Here is a 14263-nt window from a genome sequence, read left to right as displayed (position 1 = left end):
CACACACATACATAGACAAGAGAACAGCTACTGCGCAATGCCCTCGTCATTCACTTGATTCGACTGCTGGGCCGCGCTTCAGGGTCTGCGAAGCTGCAGCGATGGATTGCATACAAGACTAGTCGGCCAATAGTGCCGGTCCCGCACTCCACCGGGGGAGGCGTAGGCGAGGACAGCTGCCCTTTGCATTCGTTCCTTGTTGACTTGCGTCCCATGCCAGTGCATGGTGCATTGGACATGGCTGCGCTGCCTCGTCCTGCAGCTGCACGTGAAGGCGTCTGGTTGGGCGAAGCCATGTTTGTTTTACGGCAGGCTGATTGGGCTGTAGCGCGACTGACTACGGTTGTTTGCCGGTGGAGCGCGCCATGTCGATGCGCCTTGTTAATCTCGTTTGCCCTAGCATGTAGCCACCTACCCCTTCCAGCAAGTTCCCGCCTGTCCAGATGGCCTCGTTTCTACGGCGACATGTCGAGGCTGGCTATGACAAGCACTGGTCACATGTGGGAATGTCAAAGACGACGACAGTGAATTATGAGAGTGCTTTTGTCTCGTGATTGTAGAACCTAAAAAGCCGCCGTGACCGACCAAAAGAAAATGCAGAAATCCCCGCTGCGCTGCAAACATCAACTGCAGCGAGCTCCGCATCCGAGTAATTTACACATTGCTGAAAAGTACATGGCCCGTCTGGTGGCCTCGCTCCCAGGACGACTGCGCGAGACTGGGCCACTCCGGGTCCTTGGGTATTAATCAACTTCCTCCTAAAGGGTAAAAGAAAACAGGCTCTGCCGTAAAAGGGCCCCGCAGAACGCCGGTAAAGGACATGACCACCTGCATCTTCTTCGTCGTTTACATTACGATGCAGCAGCCGTTGCTCTGTTGTGGCGCGTAGGGGTCGTCGCGCTTGTCAATCTGGGCGTGCGTTAGTCGAGTGAGCCGAACAGCTTGCGCGCGAGTACTGACCGTTCCCCATCGTGACGGTACCATCCAATCTTTGGGTTCTTTATCCGTGAATGCAATGAGACTGCGGGTGCCTGTTAGCCGTCTTGTTCGTCGGGGCACGGCGACTTGGTCCTAAACGTACTCTAACGCGGCTTCCGATACGGGTATCCTGCGGCGCTCGAGGTCCTCGCGCAGGCGCTGGTTGAGTTCGGTCAGACGTCGCAGCTTGAGCTCGGCCATGCTCTGCTTCTTGCTCTTGCCGTCGCCGCCCGTCCGTATCTCGTAGGGTGCTTGAGCCATCATGACGGGCATGGGGCGCGTGTGAGTATTATGGGGGTGCGAGGGGCGTTGGGGTTGATGGTATTATGGGGGGTGCGTCGTGGTGCGACGTGACTTGGGCGTGTCGGGCGTGCGGCGCGGACAGGGTGAGCTGGTGAAGGGAGAGTAAGGAGCGAAGGACGGCCAGCCGGGTGAGCCTGCCGCCGAGTATCAGCGCGAGAGCAAGGCTGCTGCGAGGGCGTTGACGACGAGTTGCTGAGATGGGCGACAGGTGAAGCACGGGAACCAGGAGAGGTGGTTGGAAGATGAGGGCCCTCCCCTTGATGGGTCTGTTCGTCGGGCCCCAACGCTTGCGGTATAGCGCCATATTGGGTTTAACGAGCGCTTTGTCCTCGCCCGCCGCCACAGCCAATCTCTCGCCATCGTGTCGTCGACCCAAGAGGAATCCCGTGACTCGAGGTGCGCGTTGCATGCGACAGAGTGACTGCCTGCGACCGCACCGTAGCCGTCATTCACTCAGACGCCCCAGCGCGCCTCCGACGTCTTGCCGCCGCGTGCATCTGCGGGGAGTCGGGCGCGAACCTGCCGGCGCCTGGGAATACCTCGCCCGCTCGCTTACTAAGGCCTACCACAACCATTTTGCAGACCTGACTCCGTCGCCGTGTGAGACCCGCCCACCCATATCTCAACCCCAAGCCCTCCGCTGCGTCGCCTGCCTGCTATAAAGCCCATCCGACTCGTGCAGTTGGATCCGCGACCTCAACTTGCCCAGCATGGCGCCTCCACCGCACTCCAAGCCGGAGAACACACTGTGCGCCCCGCCTCGAACAAGCCCTCTAGGCCGCACCACCACTGACACGCTCCAGGAAACGTGCCCAAGAACTCATCGGAGTCGAGCAGCAGCAGGCTGCCCTCCAGCTACTCCACGAACATGTCACCTCGAAGCGCACCCGCAACAGCCCCATCGCCTCGCTCGAGCCTGTCATGATCCTCTTTGTCGAGCTCTGTGTCGACCTACGCAAGGGCAAGCTGGCCAAGGACGGTCTCTACCAGTACAAGAACACCGCCCAGAACACCAACGTTGGCACCATCGAGGTAGGACACCCGCCCAAGGCGTTGTCGTCGGCTGGCACTAACCCGCCATAGACTGTCTTCAAGCGCTTCATCGAACTCGCCGAGCAAAAGGTCACCGAGGCCCAGGCCAAGGCAGACGAGGTTCAGTCCTCGCTCGAGCCCTCTGACGACAAGAACGTCGACGATCTAGAGGCCACCGAGACGCCCGAGTCGATCCTCCTCTCCACCGTCTCTGGCGAGCAATCGCGCGACCGCACCGACCGTGCCATTGTAACACCATGGCTCAAGTTCCTGTGGGAGACCTACCGAACCGTCCTGGACATCTTCAAGAACAACGCCCGCCTCGAGCTCATGTACCAGTCGACCGCCCACCAGGCCTTCCAGTTCTGCTCCAAGTACGCCCGCAAGACCGAGTTCCGTCGTCTCTGTGAGCTGCTCCGCAACCATTTGCAGAATGCCGCCAAGTTCTCCTCTCAGATGCACGCCATCAACCTGTCTGATCCAGACACCCTACAGCGCCATCTAGATACCCGCTTCCAGCAGCTGAACGTGGCCGTTGAGCTTGAGCTGTGGCAGGAGGCCTTCCGCAGCGTCGAGGACATCCACACACTGCTCAGCTTGAGCAAGCGCCCAGCCAAGAACATCATGATGGCCAACTACTTCGAGAAGCTTACTCGCATCTTCTTGGTCAGCGAGAACTACCTCTTCCACGCTGCCGCTTACAGTCGATACTACAACCTCCTTCGCCAGTCCGCTGCAGCCGTTGCATCTGGCCAGAGCCCCAAGAAGGATAACCCTGCTGTCACGGAAGCCGACATGACCAAGGCTGCTTCTTTTGTACTCCTCTCTGCTCTCGCCATCCCTGTCATCAGCACTTCCCGCTCCCGCGGTGCTCTCGTTGACGTTGACGAGGCAAGGAAGAACAAGAATTCACGCCTCACCAACTTACTCGGCATGTCCCAGGCTCCCACCCGTGCCATTCTCTTCAAGGATGCTCTCAGCAAGGGTCTGCTCAAGCGTGCCCGCCCTGAAATTCGCGATCTTTACAACATCCTCGAGGTCGATTTCCATCCCCTCTCCATTTGCAAGAAGATCTCCCCAATCTTGTCTCAGATTGGTGCTGATGAGGGGATGGAAAAGTACGTTGGCCCGCTCCAGCAGGTCATCCTTACCCGCCTGTTCCAGCAACTGTCTCAAGTCTACGATTCTGTTGAGATCAAGTTCGTGCTTGGCCTCGCCCAGTTCCCTGAGCCGTTCCACGTCAGCGCTGGTACCATTGAGAAGTTTATCATGAACGGATGCAAGAAGGGAGACCTTGCCATCCGCACCGACCATGCCACTGGTGTGCTCACATTCGATTCTGACGTCTTCTCCTCGGCTAAAGCTATGCACCCTGGTTCAGGTGCCGGATCAGCCGAAACTGAGTCTCGCTCTGTTCAGCGTCTGCAGAGCACCCCAGCTGAGATTGTCCGATCTCAGCTCACTCGTCTCGCTAAATCACTCTTTGTCACTTGCCAATACGTCGATCCTTCGTTCAACTCGGAACGGCAGCGCAATAAGGAGGCCGCTCTTGCACGAGCCAAGGAAGGCGCCGAGAAGGAGCATCAAGAGATACTCACCCGCCGCGACATTATCTCCCAAAAGAAGGAGGCTGCGCTCAAGGCTCAACAGGCCAAGGAGAATGAAGAGCAGACCAAGAGGCTCATTCGCCAACAACAGATCAAGGATGAGGAAGCTCGACGCCTGGCCGAAGAGCAGAAGCAACGTGCTGAACAGCGCATCAAAGCTGAACAGAAGCGCATCCAACGTGAGGAGATGGAGAAGCAAATCAAAGAGCTCAAGGCGACTACCAAGGTCGACATTGAGCTTCCTGAGGATCTTGATGATCTCGATTCCCAGCGAATCCGCTTCTTGAAGCTTCAAGCTCTTGAGAGGGAGAAGAGCCAGCTCGGCGAGCAACTCCGCATTGCCGGCAAGCGTATCGATCATTTGGAGCGAGCCTACCGCAAGGAAGAGATTAAGCATCTCAAGACTGACTACGAGAAGCAGCAGGAAGAAGATCTCGCAGCATATGAGAAGGCCAAGGCTGAGGAACTGAAAGAGTCAGAAGAGAGGCACAAGGCAGACGTCGAACTCAAGCATCGTCTGTCAAGGCTGGTTTCCCCATACCAAACCTTCGTCAAGACCGTCAAGGAACAACGCAAGGCTGAGTTCGAGAAGCGACAGAAGATTGCACAGAAGGAGCTCGAGAGCAAGAAGGCCGCACGTGTCAAGGAGGTCAAGGAGCGTATCGCTAGGGAGAAGAAGGAACGCGAGGAGGCCGAACGTCGCCAGCGAGAGGAGGAAGAGCGCGAGCGGGAGGAAGCGGAGGCCAAGGCCAAAGCTGATGAGGAGAAGCGTGCGAGATTGGCGGAGATTAAGGCACAGAGGGAGGAAGAGCGAGCGTCAGTAGTACCCGTGGATCTCCATAACCATACACTAACAATTTGCAGTGCCGCTATGGAGCAAGCGCGTCTTCAAGCTCAGCGCGAGGAAGAGGCCATGGCCAAGCGGAAAGCTGGTGCCGGTGCCGCCCGTGCTGTTCCGGACCGAACGTTCTCTCGCGAGCCAGCTGCGGAGTCTTCTTCGGCTTCTGGCCCACCAAAGATCGCCCTTCCTGGCGGCAAGCCCAGCTGGCGAGAGCGTGAGGCCATGAAGGCCGCAGGACAGACTCCTCCCCCTGCCAGCTCATCTCCAGCGCCCGCACCGGCAGCTGCTTCACCAGCTCCTGAGACCGAAGCCCCCAAGAGGAGCGGGTACGTCCCACCAGCACTCCGCCAGGGAGGCGCTCCTGGGGGTGGATGGCGCGAGCGTGAGGCTAGCGGCAGCGGTCGCGCGCCTCCTGCCCGTGCCGAGCGTCCTGAGCGCACCGAGTCTCCTGTTACTGGTGGCCGATTCGAGGCTGCTCGCGGAGGAGACCGATGGGGTTCGGACAGGAAGGCATCGCCTGCCAATGCCGGTGGCTATGTCGCTCCTGGTGTCCGCAGCAGTGCACCAGCCCGTGAGGGTGACGGCGAGCGTGAGTCTAGGCCTCCTGCGCAAGCACCGGCTGGTGGAAAGTACGTCCCTCGTCATTTGAGGGACAGGCAGTAGAGTACGACATTAAAAGCAAGGCGTTCGTTTCCTCTATACGCTTCCTACGATTGACGACATGATCAACTGCGGGTATAGGAAGGACATGATAGCGTAGGGGAGTTTGTGCTTCCTCTTAGAGCTGGGCGGTAAGGAACCTGCGCCTACGGTATGTAGTCTTCTTCATAAATGCATTTCCGATTGTTCCAGAGTTTGGGTCCGCGTCTTGTTTGCTCATGACATGTGTGTTGAGTGGTTATGCCATCGGCAGGGTATGTTCCTATTCGAGAGGCCACCCTCTAGACGTTAGCTTGGATCCTGCGTATCAACCTCAGCAACGACACTACCCATCCACATATGTCCATCTGCAATCATCTCTACACCTGGCATTGATCAATTCCATCTCAAGAACGACCCTACACACACGACAGACATGCAGCATATTCACCATCCACAGAACACGATATACACTTCCCAGACCTGTAAAATGTCCTCGATTGCGCAAGGATACATAACTTTATTTGATATTGATGTGTTCAATATTCGTGCTTGCTTCTACCGTAGAGCGGCAGAACATTCCGTCGAGAATGTGTAACGACATGGACTGAGGAAGCTAGAAGTGAATAGAAACGGTGAACAATGTCAATGCCTGTTCCTACAGCTAGCGCCCGCCGAGATGCGAATTTGGATGTGTATGTATACTGTCATCTGTATGAGGGCTGAGAGCATCATAACTCTCGCAGCGAACGCGCAGAGACAGTTGTAATGTTTGGGGTGGGGCGAAAACGTAGTACTAGACCATCACCAACCATCGTTATAGGCCGCAAAGTCAACATCGAAGCCATCTTGCCCTCTATATTATCCCTCCTCTAACCCCACACGTCACAAGACGACTCACATGATGTCAAGAATTGACTTTGTAAACTTATCATTTCGCTACCTCATCCCAGAGAGCCCCAGCCTTGTACAAGCCAAGCCAATAGGGTCAAATCCGCTCATCTTTTATCTATACATAACTCAATTCCTTTCAATGTCCATTTGGTTAACCAGTAACAAACATCGCAAATGAGCCAGCCCATGGTTCGAGTTCCGCACACTGGCGAGCCAAGAGGAGACCGAAAAGAGGGGAACAAAACAACGCTTTGGTGGCGTACCGAGATATTCCGTTTGAACCGAGAACACCGCCGCGCCGCTGATGGAACAAAGAAAACAGGTACAAAGAAAACAGAACTCCAAGGTGATGCGATAACATGCACGTGTCGCGCGTAGCAAGAGCAATAACGCCGAGCAAATGGGAAGAAGCACAGAGCGCTTTGCGCGAGCGCGTGGTTCGTGCCGCTGATTATGACAGGAAAGTCAGCGACATGTTTTCGGTGAGTAAAACGACCGATGGGTGTTTTCCTGCGTTTTTTTTTCCTTTTTGTTCCTATGGCGTCTCGCCTTTTGCATGCTCCTGGTGGCATCGTAAAGCTTGGCCTGCTCTGCCAACCCACAATATGGCTTACAAGCGGATCCTGCGTTGCTCGATGTTCAAGCACAATTTTGTGATGTATTCCAACTATCCAAAAGCACATGGTGGGTAGCCATCGGATAGCAATGTGGGTAATTCCGCATCAATGGCAAATGCAAACATCTAGCCACCCTTGCGATCCGCAGCATTGACGGGCAGTGGCTCCCCCGATGCCTTCTGGTCCGACGCCCTTGGCTTCTTGTTCTTTCCCTTCTTACGGGGTTGCTGTTGTTGCCAAGAGTTGGGACTGTTCCCCGCTGCGTTCGACTTGTTCATCCTCTCGTTGCTTGAAATGCTCTTCTGCTGCTGCCCGTTGCGGTTCTCCTTGGTGTTACCATTTGGTGCACCTGTGAGCGACGCACGCCGATGTTGCTGATTGTTTGACTTCGCCTGCGACTTGTGACCGTTGTTACCATTGACAAGCTTGCTCGACTCAGGCGACCTATTGGCGGTAGGGGAAGGCGTACGCGTCTCAAATACGGGAGACAGCAGTGGTATGGTTGCAGATTTGATCTCTTGAGGGTGTGCTCGCTGCGCGTTTGAAGTTTCCAGGGGAGGCAGACCGTTAGTGTAAGTCGGGGTACCCCACTGGTGAGGAACAGTGCGAGTTGGTGAGATGTCGTCGCTACGGTCGCTTTGATGGCCATTTGTGGTCTCGTAATTCACCCAGCCTTCACTAAACGTGGGAAATGATGGCTGGCCTTCGCCAGGGAGGGTCAAGCCGTTTGTCTCCATCGGTGGGTTGCCATTCATGGAGCCATTAACAATGGGAGGCCCCATGTTTTGCACTGCTTTCTGTCTCTCCATCTCTTGGAGAACCAGTTGCTGACGTGCTTGGAGTTGCTGGATCTGATGTATGGCCTGGTCATTTGCGTAGAGCCCAAGTGAAGCTTGAGATGGCATATCCGGTGGTACAGTTTCGACCGTGTCGCTCCTGTGACGAGGCTGGCTTGGAAATGAGCCATTGACAATGACTGGACCGTTGTCGACAGGTGGACGGACGGAGTCGATACGTGATTTCCGCAGCTCAGGGGTGGCCACCTCATTCGGCTGACTCACGCCAGTAGAGTAGCTTCGCATATGTCCGAGCGGAGAAGGAGACCGTGTCACTCGACGTAACGCAGTGTTCAGGAGCGGCTGCGTGATCTCTGGCGATACGCGTCGGCGACGCTGAGCCAGTTCGCTAAATGACGGAATCAATGGGACAGAGTACTCTTGTCGCGGGCGTGCCTGTGGCTCTACAAAATAGCCAACATACTCCTTAGGCGAACTGGTGTCGGAAGATGGAATCGACTCAGGCTGTGATAGATTTGGTTTTGTGGGAATATCCGACGTCATCTGCGGCCTCAAGAGATCCTGCGAAGATCGTGCGATAGGATAGCCAGCAAAGCTTCCAGAATCAACGAGTTGGGGTACAGGTGGATATCCCACGATGATAGGCTGTTGTCCCGCACTGCGAGGAGGCTGCGAATGCGAACGAAGGGAACTTGTTTCGCTCGCATTCGAAGCGCGATGCACTCCTCGGTGTACACCAGGTATGCTGTTGCTCAAAGATGGCGAAGAAGGATTGGTTCGAGACCCATCTTGGGAGCCAGTGGGATCCGATTGGGGAGCAGTAAAAAAGCCAGGATAATGGTATAGGAAGCCCTGGGGAAGAGCGCTTGGCGGTATCCCACGCTCAGCCAAACGAGGACTTTGTCGACCATTCACATAGGGCGACTTCTGCGGCGATCCATTTGTGCTGTTAGACGCTCTGCCCTGCGCTTGTGCTTGGGCAACGGCGTGAGCGTGCATCTGCGCGGCTCGCACTTGATGTGCTTGCTGAGCGTGTTGCTGAGCAGCAAGCTGAGCACGTAGAGAGTTCGATTGCATTTCCAACATCTGGTACTGTTGATACAGCTGGTCATGTAGCTGGTCATGAATTCCTCGGGGAAAGCTGAAGTATTCTGGACCAGCGCTCGCTGGAATAGGTGGACTATGCAGAAAGGGTGGTCGACCCTGACCGTAGTTGGAGCTGCCGGAAGATCGCCTACTGCCTCCATGCTGGCCTTTTAGGTTGAAGCCGCCTCTACCTCCTCTCGAATTCGGGCCACCTCGTCCGTTCCGGTTCGGAACGCTGGAGGTAATGATGGCTTTCTGGGATTGCGGCTTCTTGAAGATCGCGTTAGACTTCTCTTCTGGCGGATACTCAAATTGCTCGCAAGCTTTGTCAAGCTGCTGGCCATCTGCAAGGAGGTCGAAAGCGCGGCGGAGCTCCAGGTGTATGCCCCGCCATGCATAATCGTCCGCGGAATTTCCAAGGTTTCGATCAGTATTGAAAGGCTCCTCTACACAGAGGCGATTGACACCTTCCTTCTGGCCACCGCCAGGATGCCACCCCTTCTCCTCTCTCGGTATCCGTTTGCCTTGACGTACTGATATCGTTTCTTTCTCATAGTCGATTTCGTGACCATAGAGACGGAAGAAATGGAATAGCAACTGGCCCAAGCTTTCCTTATTGTCATCTCCGTAGCCTCTCAATCTGTCGACGTCGTCGGCGAAACTCGATAATGAAGGCTGGCCGGTTGTCTCGTCTAACGCTCGATCGGGAAGGTCATGCAGGGTAGGGAGGACCGGTGGGTCCCGGGTCTGGAGGAAATTGAGGATCAAGCATATCCATGTATACGAGCTAATTGTGCCACCAATGCCTGAGCGATGTTAGATTAGGAGGAGACGGGTATGCGACAGACTGACCAGCATCGTTGAGGATCCGGCGCTTTGTCCAGTGCTTGATTATCATAGCGAGCGGCCGAACACGATCGTCGAGCTGGATGTATGTCTTGATCATGCGCGTATTCTCGATTGCGGCGACGTTGTTCACATTGATGTCGCAGGAGATTTGCAGCTCAGGGTCCCAAACTTTTACAATCCGCACTTTGGCTGCTGGTATGCATACCACACGTTCCATGCCGTCTAGGGAGATTAGTCTAAGTCAAGCTGAATCATGGTAGCAACGTACGTTTGTCCAAGGCCTCAGCCAGGGGGTGCATTTCTTCGAGCCTTTTCATGGGCGTTTGAATGCAAATGTCGACTGTCCATGTTAGTGCGGGCCTTTTGATGCGGGTTGGAACATACCATCGCTTTCGGAGGTCCACAACATGTTGCCAGAGGAGCCAAAGACGTGGACCATGATCTTGGTGCCTGGGAACTCGGTTTCGAGTATGCCCTGCATCTTCTTTATGAAGCGTTCTCGGATGTGGGTGTCTTCCTGTTTCGGCTCTAACCGGTCGTATAGCTCTCGCATGTCTCCGCTCAACTTGTCATCCTCGTGGGGATCCAGACTCTTCTTGGGCTCCTCTTTGGTTCTTTCGAGTATCTCGTCTGATTGGTAAGGCATGCGTCTCCGGCCCAGCATACCGACGTTGGTCTCGAATCTGCACTTGAATGGGCGCGCGGGTCTCAGCGTGGGCATGGTGCCGTTTGCTTCGGACGAGACGGAGCGTGGCGAATGGCTGCCCAGTCCGCCGTTTGGCGACGGGGAGCGTGAGCGCGTTGTGTATTTGCGGGCGACCTGCAGGGGCGTCGAGGGGACGGAGTTGGAGTGCTGCGAGACGATGGACGGGCGCTGGGCGCGCGTCTGGGCGCCCGCCTCTTCCCGTTTGCTCGACATATTTGGCAGACGGTTTGATGTCATCGTGGGCGCGCTGGTGGGCACGCTACGCTGTGTAGCCTTATTCCCATCTGTGGTATTGTTGTGCGCCTGGGCCGTCTTGACGGGAGGCTTCTTGGAGAGGGTGCGGCCTGAGTCCCGCTGGGGCGGCGGGCTCAGCGAGTGGGGAGACACAATTACGGCGGGGAAGGGCGTGTGCGAGGCGGATGGATGCACTTCGTCGATACGCGCGAGCTGCAGGAAGGGGTGCAGCAGCAGCTGGGGCGGCACGTGGGCGTAGTGGATGTGCGGGTGCAGTGGGTGTCGAGGGAGCGGTAGGGGGGAGTAGGCGGGGGCAGCGAGGGCGGGCGAGGAGGGTTTGGTCCGGCGAGGGTCGGAATGAATGAGCTGGGGATGTTGGAGGTAGAGATATTGTGGGTTGTTGTGGCGGCGGTCGCTCATAAACTTTAGTGGGCGCTCACTGGCTATGGCAATGGCGGTGCTCGCGGAGGGGCGGCGGCGGCTCGGGGGCTAGGGCCGTGGGCGGGAGCAGAGAGAGATGCTTCCAGAGCAGGTGAAGGCAGAGGGCTGGAGCAGAGGAGCCCGCGGTGAGGGCGTACTCGGAATTCGGCGTCGTGAGAGGGTGGTGCGTGAACCCCTGCCGTGAGAGCCTGGTCCGCACTCGTCGCTGCGAAGGTGCTAGGGATCCGGCGTCGACTGTGGTTCCGCCGGTCAGCGCTAAACAATGGCGGGATGCAGACGCAGACGGGAATCGAGGCACTGCAGACGGCGGGCGGAGCGGTGCAGAGGACGAGGTCGACAGTCTGTGAGGTTGTGTGCAGTGCAGCGGCATGCATGGGCATAGGCATAGGCATGGGCATGGGCATTTGGGCCACACCTAGGTCCTAACGAGGGATGAACGCACAGGGCTGCCTCTAATGCGCTTTGGGACGTGTGACGGCGACAGGGGCGCCTTCTCCATGGCCCATACACATACAACACGCCATGTAATCTATCCTCTGCTGCTCCATGGCGGGGGGCTGCCCGATGTCTTTCTGGCCTACACCACCACCTTGCACTCCCACTCCCACCGCCATCACCACCGCGGCGCTGGCCTTCCCCGCGCCCAGAGCACTGGACAAGGGAAAAAGGGAAAAAGCACAATCCACGCCACACCGTCAGCCGTCATCAGCCCTGGCCGTGCTGGCTGGCCGTGCGGAGACGGTAGTGTTCAACGGGCCACTCCGCCGTGCTTCTACGCTACATGACAGCTTCCTGTAGAACTCCTGTTAAGCTGCAGCATGGGCGTCTCCTGTCTCGTGCAGCCCGTGTCATAGGACATGACGCCTACTCGTGAGATTGTAGGGGCTTGCTGCATCGCAGTCAGACCGCCCGCCATGTCCTCTGCCTCGGACATTGTTCACCAACCCTGTGTCACCGTGTATTTCTGGTCTCGTCCCATCTGCATCTGACCGGTATATCACCGCCGGAGCAGACGCAGGGACAGCACCAACGGCGGCATTTCGTAATGACCAAGGTACCCGCGCCTCCGGTTCCAAGTATAGCCACCCGCCAGAGTCTTGATGTCAGAAGACGGGCATTCTCGCGTTTGTCGACTTGTTTCGACGCGGTAAATTGGGGCTCCAAAATATGCACCCAACTGGCTACGGGCGGACTCTGTTTCAGATGCCGACTCTCGGCTCATCACGTGACGGCCGTGCCCATCATGTCCACGGCTACGCAGGCGCAAGCGCAAGGGGCCTTTTGGCTACGGCAGGCGCGTTGCACCGATGGGGAAGCGACTATGTCATTCCCTCCAGCCGAGGCTTCTCCGCTTGAGGCGCATCGACTATGGCATTTCTCCGCCCACGACCATCTGTATTGTTCGCCGCCCGTGGACCTTCTCTTCGATCATTTTCTTCAGCCATGGCTCAGCGACGCATTGGTAGGCTGCTTAGCGACATCTTGTGCGACAATAGCTGATGGACCATAGCGAACCCCGCCCTCTTGTATGCAGACCACAGCCGTGACAATTCCCTTCTAATATCATTACAGCATCTGCGATCTTCAAGAGAAGTTTCGTCCAGCCATTTATGAGTTTCCCAAAGTCGTCTCCACGGCACAAAAGTTGCTGAAAGCGAGTATGCTCCACATTTTTTGTCCAACACCGTGTCCCAACTCCAATAAGACACCAACACCACCCTCTAGGCTTGCCACCCGCTGAGCGTCAGCCTGAAGCTCTCAGGCAGGCTCACCAAAACCTTTCATTATACTTTCCGCCCCGCGTGCTTACTGCTGACCAACCCTTTCAGGCAAATTACTGAACATTCCAGTCTTCGCGACTACCCAGAACAAAGGTAGGTTACGGCTGTACGAACCGTATGTGAGACATGTACTGACGTAGTCCTTCCGCCTCCGTAGCGCGATTGGGCGAGACATGTCCGGAGCTGAAGCTGGATCAGCCTGATGGCATCAATACAGTCTGTCATCTTGACAAGACATTGTTTTCGATGGTGTAAGCCACAGCACAAGGCATCTGTGCGTCAATACTACTTGCTGACTCATGGTAGAACACCAGAAGTCAAGCAAGCACTAGACTCGCTCAACGCCTCTGGCCCACTCTCCTGCATCATTGTCGGCATCGAGAGCCACATCTGTGTCACTCAGACCACACTCGATCTCCTCCGGGCCGGACACCAAGTCTATGTCATTGCTGATGGCGTAAGCTCGTGTAATAAAGAAGAGGTGCCGATCGCTTTGGCAAGGCTACGCCATGAAGGTGCCGTGGTGACCACTAGTGAGAGCTTCATGTACGAATACGTTGGGGACGCTAGTACACCCGAGTAAGTGGAATTGCAGTGTCGAAGGGTGATCTATTATGGACTAGGTGGGCTAACAATAAATAGATTCAAAGACATCATCAAGGTGGTCAAAGAGACGTCGCAAAGCACAAAAGAGGCAATGCAGACGCTTTGTAAAATCTGAGATGATCAATTCCGAATTATCGCATCGTTGTCACATCAGTACCACTTCCAGTAGCTATTTTACAAATCCATGTCCATGAATAAAGCAAGCCCGTCCCAACCACCTGATGCGTAGCACTCGCATATTTCTCCATGCAATTGGAATCTCTCCAGTTTCGCGGCTCGAAACATCCCACCTTCATTTCCCCGGCCCATCTTCCTACAGCTCTCGGCCATTGACTGGGAGCATTGGCAAGGCCACATTCTTGATCTCCCTCGTCTTAACAATTCCAGTCCCTGATGGCTTGCCGGCCTGTTTCGCGTTTCCCCTCCCTTCCAGACCTATGGCAAGTCTCCTCGGCGTCGTCCGTGGGGGCACAACTGGAGCAACCTACAGTGACCCTCCATATGCCCCCATGCAGTGTAACGCTGGGTTCTGACATGCGTTTTGACTTAATACACGTACCCCAGAATATACCCCACATTAGATCACATTGATTACCTCATATGTAGATTACACCGTTGCAGGTAGACTTTACGAACTGGTCTTGGCACGGACGAGCGAGACTGAACACTGTCGACCTGTAGTGTTTGTGATGGCATTTCAAGTCGAGGAATGAGGTTATCGAGTTATTTAAGCCACTGGAAAAGAATACTTTCGTAGTGATATGCCATTCCCTATCCACGAGAATAATGTATCGGCGTTGTGGAGTTCTGGCGTCTGCCAAAATCCATGCCAGCACACGCAACTTAGTCGCC

General features: G+C 55.9%; 4 protein-coding genes across 4 annotated transcripts; 2 read left to right on the top strand and 2 right to left on the bottom strand.

The window, feature by feature from the left end:
* Nucleotides 1-846: 846 nt before the first annotated feature.
* On the bottom strand, nt 847-1242 carry GNG1 (Guanine nucleotide-binding protein subunit gamma; the record flags this gene model as incomplete). The annotated part of the gene is made up of 3 exons (XM_049392107.1): nt 847-909; nt 961-1021; nt 1082-1242. The coding sequence occupies 3 exons, from the start codon at nt 1240-1242 to the stop codon at nt 847-849; spliced, it is 285 nt and encodes a 94-aa protein (XP_049240088.1).
* A 749-nt stretch (nt 1243-1991) lies between these two features.
* On the top strand, nt 1992-5424 carry TIF32 (eukaryotic translation initiation factor 3 subunit A; the record flags this gene model as incomplete). The annotated part of the gene is made up of 4 exons (XM_049392106.1): nt 1992-2029; nt 2085-2313; nt 2365-4736; nt 4785-5424. 4 exons carry the CDS (start codon nt 1992-1994, stop codon nt 5422-5424), a joined length of 3279 nt encoding a protein of 1092 aa, XP_049240087.1.
* Nucleotides 5425-7036: 1612 nt separating this feature from the next.
* J4E84_009543 (uncharacterized protein) lies at nt 7037-11003 on the bottom strand (the record flags this gene model as incomplete). Its single annotated transcript, XM_049392105.1, has 4 exons — nt 7037-9600; nt 9647-9865; nt 9912-9983; nt 10028-11003. The coding sequence occupies 4 exons, from the start codon at nt 11001-11003 to the stop codon at nt 7037-7039; spliced, it is 3831 nt and encodes a 1276-aa protein (XP_049240086.1).
* Nucleotides 11004-13051: 2048 nt separating this feature from the next.
* Nucleotides 13052-13388, top strand: J4E84_009542 (uncharacterized protein; the record flags this gene model as incomplete). The annotated part of the gene is made up of 2 exons (XM_049392104.1): nt 13052-13056; nt 13112-13388. 2 exons carry the CDS (start codon nt 13052-13054, stop codon nt 13386-13388), a joined length of 282 nt encoding a protein of 93 aa, XP_049240085.1.
* Between the last annotated feature and the right edge of the window lie 875 nt (nt 13389-14263).

The sequence above is a fragment of the Alternaria hordeiaustralica genome, assembly GCF_023758085.1.
Source record: "Alternaria hordeiaustralica strain BMP 2776 chromosome Unknown scaffold_30, whole genome shotgun sequence".
NCBI classification, from domain to species: domain Eukaryota; kingdom Fungi; phylum Ascomycota; class Dothideomycetes; order Pleosporales; family Pleosporaceae; genus Alternaria; species Alternaria hordeiaustralica.
The sequence above is the reverse complement of the archived record's forward strand: the minus strand, read 5'-3'. Positions and strand labels throughout refer to the sequence as shown.